Raw genomic sequence first — 7,746 nt, 5'->3', positions numbered from 1 at the left:
CAATATTTGTACTGATTGGCCATCAGAAGTTCAGAGTAAGATAGATACATCCATTTTTTGGTCCCATCATTTGAAATCCAATGATATTCTATCAAGTCCTTCTCAACCATGGCTCAGATAACCCACACGACAGTCTCGTTGTGGAAATACAAGAGACGTCAAAGCACCGACAAGAAACACTTGCGTTACAGTGTGTGTATTCACACACATGTGGCGCTCGCACGGTTGTGTCTCATTGGTGGGCCAACGTCTCTGGGCGGGCCAGGCAGAGTAAGGGGAGGAGCTTAGATGCTTTATGACGACATAAATAAAGACATTCCAAATCAGCGCGCTTGAGCCTCGTTTTTTCAAAGGCGAGCAGAACAGCTAGTGCTCGTTTTACACCAAATGCAAGTTTTAGCCACTGGGGGACAATAGGCAGGCTAGGGGAACTCATATTTATGTTAGAAAACCTCATAAAGTGAGATTTTCATGTCATGGGACCTTTAAAGGAAACTTATAAAAGGAAAAGAACAGCAAGGTGAATTATTTACATATGTGACCAGAAACTTATAAAAGGAAAAGAACAGCAAGGTGAATTATTTACATATGTGACCACAAAATACGTCTGACCTACACACATGCCCTGATGGCCTCTCTGAGGTGCATGTACAAGTTCACTGCCTGATATGGATCTGTTGCTAGGGTGAGATTGGACTCAGCCAAAAAGATGTTGCATAGTTCATACAGATCTGGATCACACGGTTTGGTCTGGCGAAAGATGCATTCGTTTTTGCACAGTTTAAATTCATCATCTTCAATACATAGTTTTCACGTGACGTCACGCCCTTGTGGGAACGCCCACTTGGAGGGCAAAAGACGCTATTTCAACTGCCGGTCCACTGCCCGCCAGCTACTTTTCTTTGCTAGCTTTGGCTTAACTTTTACCAAAATGCCAGATAGTTGTTGTGCAATTGGCTGCACAAATCGACGAGGAGACAAGCCTGGGTTGTGCTTTTACAGAATCCCGTCTGAGAAAGAAAATCCAGAGAGGAGGAGGTTGTGGATATGTGCCTTGAGACGTGCCTCCGTCCCTGGGGAAAACAAACAATGGCAACCATCCAAGTACACACGTCTTTGTAGCGAACATTTCATCAAAGGTAAGGTTAAGCTCGTTAGTCAACACAGTATTTTAATTATTGTACTGTCAGTCATTATATATTTACGTATTCGTTCTGACATGGTTCGCTTAAGTGGACCTATGCACCCAACTCCAGCGGCCTTGCTGATCATTTTCAGTCTGAAAAGATAACAGTCAGATGTAGGAAGGGGAGAGGGTTTTACCAATTTGCATGCAGTGTAAATTTTTCCGAAAATTCAGATGATATTATTCGTTTACGTCATTTTATTTCATGAATAAATTATTATGGTAACGTTAGTTATATGAATGAAGTACTGTAACAAACACGTAGCTTTGATGTCTAAAGTCTAAACAGCTAGCTCAGGATAACGTTACTTATTTCTCTTTTTTTCCTCTTACAGCCAGGAGAAATATCATTTAGCAAAATCCATTACAGTATCATGAAACTGTTTGAGAACATAATGACTAAAACATGGAATACAATTTGACTTTAATTAAAACTGTTCCACTACCTACTTTAAACATTTACAAAAACAAAATTGGACTAACTAAATACAATTTTCAGTAATTGACAAAGTCTAAAACGTCTGAAGGAATGATATGACAATGTTCTTGATGTTACTAATAACTTGTTGGCATATGTGGGACATAAACCCCCTTGTGTCATTATAGGTGCCAAATGTGACGACCCTTTGTCCCCTGACTGGGTTCCATCCATCTTCTCACACATTCCAGCCACCAAGAAGAGGAAAAGGGAGAAAGACATGGAAAGGTATGAGCAGCACAGCAGAATGAAGAACAAGAGGGTGGAGGAGAAAAAGAAGAAAGATGCAGTGGATGTCCTCCTTGACCTGTCATCAGTACCAGATGCTGGACCTGCGCCACCTGCTGTGGATGAACAACAGTGTGACAATAAGCCATGCAAGGAAAATATTGCAAGATTACAAAGGGAGTGTAATGACCTCAGAGAGGAAAACCGTAAACTGAAAGAAATTATTAAATCAGGAACATTTGATGAACTGGCTTTTGAAAAAGATGATGAAAAAGTGAAGGCAATGACTGGAATCCCCTCATATTCAAAGTTACAAGTAGTTTTAACATTTGTGTTTTCACTTCTGCAGACTGGTACAAACCTCTCTCCCTTCCAACAAATTCTGTTAACTCTTATGAGGCTGAAAATGAACCTTCCCCTGTCATTGCTTGGTTGTATGTTTAAGATCTCAATTCCCACTGCCAGCAGAACATTTAGAAGCACCATTGAAGTGCTGAATGCAAGACTTGCTCCAGCACTTTTGTTTTGGCCAAATCGAGAGGAGCTTCAGTTGTCAATGCCTATGATATTTAGACAGGTTTTTCGTAAATGTGCTTGTATTATTGACTGCTTTGAAATTTTTATTGAAAGGCCTAGAAACCTAAGAGCACGAGCACAGACATACTCAAAATACAAACATCACCATACCATGAAATATCTAATTGGCATTACACCACAAGGAACAGTTTATTTTACATCAAAGGGATGGGGTGGGAGAACATCAGACAAACACTTGACTGAAAGAAGTGGATTTTTGGATCACCTCAACCCAGGTGATGTCATACTAGCTGATAGAGGGTTTGATGTGGCAGACTCAGTTGGTCTGTACAATGCTGAGATTAAGATCCCAGCTTTCACTAGAGGCAAAAAGCAGTTGGGTCCAGTGGAATTAGAGTCCACACGAGGACTTGCATCAGTTAGGATACATGTGGAAAGAGTTATCGGTGAGGCAAGGAATCGGTACACCATACTTCAAAGTACAATTGGGATTCAAATGTGTGAAGCTGAGCATCCTGAAGGTCTTACACCTCTAGATAAAATAGTCTGTGTGTGCTGTGCACTGACAAATTTGGCTCCTTCAATTATTCCTTTGGGTTGAACATGAGAAGAAACTTTAATAACAGTGAAGTCACTGTTATTTCCATCAATGAAATAAGGAGTGACAAAAATGAATTCATACTTTTAATATTTTAGTGTTTTATTACCTTTTTACAAAATGTTTCTATGAATTATTGGTCCCGATGTAATAAATAATTTGTTTTTGTAAAGTGATTGAAAAATCCTTGAAATGTAACATTACAAAAGAGTGGCAACCCTGTAAATAACTATATACATCTATATACAAAACTGTACTGTGTGTGTATGTATATATGTAACTAACTATATACATCTATATACAAAACTACTGTGTGTATGTATATATGTAACTATACATCTATATACAAAACTTTACTGTGTGCATGTAAATATGTAACTATATACATCTATATACAAAACTACTGTGCGTATGTATATATGTAACTATATACATCTATATACAAAACTGTACTGTGTGTATGTATATATGTAATTATATACATCTATATACAAAACTGTACTATATATCTATCTGTCTATATACATCTATCTAAATATTTTCTATACACACCAGTGTTGAATAAAACACTTGCACTTTGTTCAGATTGTTCTGTTTTTTGTTATCCCTCTTCTCTTTAGCTATTTCACGTATACAGTCACTGCATTTCCAACTTGATATTTTTAAATGTGTGGTGTCAAACTTTAAGCAACTTCTATGAATGAGTTGTCTTTTACAGATTCCTGACTTACACTCAAGTCTGTCTTCTTTGTGCAGTACAGGGACCCCACAGTAACAGCCCTTGCCTTCAGATGTTTTTTTGTCATGTGATGTTAGAATAGGAGCTGTGAACACCTTTGCTACAAGCTCTGGGATGACACATTTCTGCACAAATTTGCTAACCTTTTCACACATGGACTCAAAAAAGTCAGTATCGGGCAGAATCCTCTCAATGTGCATTTCCCCATTCCCTCCTTTCCCCGGTCCCCAGACAGCAAAGTCAAAGTAGCTTGCTTGTGTCAGATGAATTTGTGTCTGCACCTCATAGAAGTACTGATGGTCCCTCTTTAAGAAAAGTTTACCGCCAACCTCTTTGAGACAGAACGTGCTGTCCTGTTTACTTTTCTCCCCCAATGTGCTATTATCAAGACTGCTGGGTGCCTTTACTTCCAACACACCCATTTCATGGCAGTCACATGTTAATATGCCGTCTGGGGATGCCCCTAACCATGGATATTGAGGGTTGATGACCAGGCCTCCCTTCCTGACAGTGAGGTTGGTGTGGTGGCTCTCCATTGTTTTGGTGTACTCCTCAACTGCCGTTCCCTCGTGTTCAGTGCCCCATCTAAAAACAGAAAAATGTACAATGTCATTCTAAATGATGTGTTATTTATCTTGATCATTTGTGTTTTACCAGCAAGGTGATAAGGTAAGTAAATGTTAAGGTAAGTAAATGTTAATCACAAAAGTGCTGGTGAGGGAAAGCACGACAATTGGCAGAAAAGTTTTTAATACAGCCGTAGTCATCTTTCACAACATTGTGGGCTTATAAAAAAACATTTTAAATCTACATGCAGACCACACAAGTTGCATGAAGATTTAATGTGTTGTGTTTTTTTATAAGCCTACAATGTTGTGAAAGATGACTATGGCTGCATTAAAAACTTTACTGCCACTTGTCGTGCTTTCCCTCACCAGCTCTTTTGGGGTTGCTTTTGCCCTATTTGAAAATCCTGATTTCCACTTTTTTTGTGTGTTGCTTTTATCCAGTGTTAAGGGGATATGAATACCTGAGAGAGTGTGGTGTGTTGTTGTTTGGGTCCTTGTAGGCCACTGGATAGCACAGTTTCTTCAGCAGGGAAACAGCTGGTTTGTCTGGGTCCGTGTGGCAGGCTGCTCGGATGTTTGACGCAGTCACCCTTCCTGCCTTCTGGTCAAACCACATGGCACATTTTGCCTGTGGTCTTGTCTCAATTTCTATGACACGGCACTTGAAAAAGGTAGCAAGGTAGAGTAGCAAGTTAGTGATATCTGACATCTAAACAGTGATGTATTAACTTTTATTGACAAGAAATATTTAAAAAAAAAGTGACTATTGAATTCTGAGAACGTTTTCTGCACTTGAGCTATCATAGTTACTGCCTGAGACATTCCTGACATCCATATCTTCAATCACATTTACTGACTGATGTAAAATTGTACCTGTTCTTCTGTTATGCTTAAACCTGTAAACACTTCCTCACTCTGCCTGCAGTTCTTGGTGTGACAGTGACCTGTGCTGGGGCTTGTACATCTGGCTTAAGGGTGCTGGGATGTTCAGTTGCACTGCTCGAGGTATATACCTCTTTGCATGGCCAGGGATAACAGACAAAATTGAACTTCTGACCGGTTGCTTTTCAGTGCTTTCTGATGAATGTAGCATACTGTAGACTGCTGTGCATTCATCTTGGGTTGGAGGTGGAATCTTGATCGGGGGGAGGTCATCACAACCATCAGCAGATCTCTTTCTCTAGGCCTTTGTGAAACCTATCTGGCTCCCTTCTGCATACCCTACTGTCTTTATGGCTGCCATACTAGGCTCGTTCCAGCTACAGGCCTTATCAGTGCATGCCGTGCCACTCAGTTTGTTCACAGCTGCTAGCAAAGCGTAGAGTATGGCACCTACATGTGAACACACTTCCCCTAAACCGGCCATACATGTGCAGTGGCCAAATCGCACCAATCCCTCTTTCTCCACAGCAACCCAAGCTGTCAACTGGGAGTCATTTAACCTGTAGGAATGGTTTACCTGACATTTGGGAGGGAGAACGTTTTGATTATATTTATGTTATAAGGGACTGTGTCAACCTAACCAAAATATTCATGCATTGTCACTACTGCCCTAGAATGCTGACTGAAAAAGTGATACTAACAACCCAGATCAAAGTTAGATAACGCTAATTAACAATCACCTTCGCTTTGACAATGAAAAAATTCTTGTCATTCACCTCCCAAACGGCAGCATTATTGACCCATCCAGATTGAAAATACATATAACTGTCCTTACTTTTGTATGCTCTCATCCTGGCGGCTGTGTAAGGGGAGGGATTCTCCACAAGATAAATGTAAACATCTCCGAATTGGAGGTCTGGCAAGTGCCCAAAACTTGCAGTTTAAACATATACCTGGTATTTTGTTCCTTGGAGAGATGATTTAAATATTCGTGGCTTGAAACCGTTTGGAAATTGACAGGTTTGCGTTGTTGTTCTCCAGCGTTTCCAGTGTTAGCCATCATCTTGGAACCGTTTTTTTGCCCTCCAGGGGGCAGCGTGAGTCACGTGACTGAAAACTATGTATTGGGGAAAGGAAGTCTCTTGTCCCATAGAGTTCAGGTACTGCAAACATCACGTTCGGCCGACCGCTGGGGACGTTAGGATTTTTCGATGGCCTGATAGTGTGTGTTTTCCAAACCTGTGCCGTGTCATCCAACTCATCCTGTTAAAAGCAAGAATATAAAAACAGTAAATACATTAAGGAAGAACTATAAATGCATATCCAGGGCTGTTCGCAGATTTTTTTTAAGTGGTAGCACTGGTGCCAGCAAGCACAAAAATTCAGTAGCATAAAAATACATTTGAGATTCACAATCAATAATATATCCTTGTGTGCAGTAATAATTGCAGAAAAAATTAATAGGGCTGCACTTATTTGGACAAGAGTCTAACCTGCCAATAGCAACTTTTGCTGATTCAGAATTGTTTCCCCCCCCATAGAACAATAATATGAATGTCTATAACTGTATATTGTTTATGTATAATTATTATATTAATGATAAACATTTTTAGAACATTTCCTTTTAATTAAAACCAAACTTTATACATTGAACACTGCCTATTTCATTAATTAGTAAACCTATTTCTGCAATTTAGGATAAATTAAATAGGTTGTTGTGAATGTTTTCGGAGTAGTTCTTCAATGGCTTATTTCAAAATGTGTCTATAGGCTACTGTTGACTGCTCTCAGCTCTCTGCAGCTGAAGGACAAGATGTGTCCAGCCAAAGTGGCGGCTGGACTCAACAACGACTACTTTACCCAGTTTGGTGATTGTTAATTTTGAGCCCTCTAAGCATGGCGTGCATCATCCTCTCTGTGTCTCAAAGACAGCATCTGTTCATTAACAACCTGTCGCACTAGTGCGATTAGCCTACCAAATTAAATCAAGCACAACATTGTAGCATTCACCCTCATCCCCCCCAACCTGTCTCTTCCTTTCATGTCCCTCTCTGTCAACTCCTCTGTTTATCTCTCCCTTTTCTACTTTTCCTCTTCTTCCTCTAATCCTACCCCTCATATCTCACTCACATGAGCTACACATATATACACACAGTGGCGGATCTTCCATTAGGCAAACCTAGGCAAGTGCCTAGGGCCCCAACCAAAAAATAAATATATATATATATATATATATATCTGAAACTGATTTTACTGTGGAGAGTTGAGTGGCAGTGCACTTTGGGTTTATTGCGATTCTAAGAGTATTGGGATGGTTATTTGTTTTGTGTACGTGTTTCAAAAATGAGGGCCCCATGTCTATATTTTGCCTAGGGCCCCAAAATGGCTAGATCCGCCCCTGTATACACATGTATATAATTCATTTACTCACCTGGATGAGTCCCATGCAACAAAACTGAAGGAGACCTTTATCCAGAAACCCACCATCAAAGAAACCGTTGTCTCTGAGGTCTGCAAACAAAGTTAACC

General features: G+C 40.0%; 1 protein-coding gene across 1 annotated transcript; it reads right to left on the bottom strand.

Annotated features, from left to right (window-relative positions):
- Nucleotides 1–2,524: 2,524 nt before the first annotated feature.
- Nucleotides 2,525–5,017, bottom strand: LOC130385453 (uncharacterized). The gene is made up of 3 exons (XM_056593957.1): nucleotides 4,797–5,017; nucleotides 3,759–4,351; nucleotides 2,525–2,532 (listed from the first exon to the last, which is right to left on the bottom strand). The coding sequence occupies exons 1-3, from the start codon at nucleotides 4,949–4,951 to the stop codon at nucleotides 2,525–2,527; spliced, it is 756 nt and encodes a 251-aa protein (XP_056449932.1). The 5' UTR covers nucleotides 4,952–5,017.
- Between the last annotated feature and the right edge of the window lie 2,729 nt (nucleotides 5,018–7,746).

This window comes from Gadus chalcogrammus, chromosome 7, assembly GCF_026213295.1.
Source record: "Gadus chalcogrammus isolate NIFS_2021 chromosome 7, NIFS_Gcha_1.0, whole genome shotgun sequence".
NCBI lineage: Eukaryota > Metazoa > Chordata > Actinopteri > Gadiformes > Gadidae > Gadus > Gadus chalcogrammus.
Note: the sequence above shows the minus strand (reverse complement) of the source record. Positions and strands in the feature narration are given on the sequence as shown.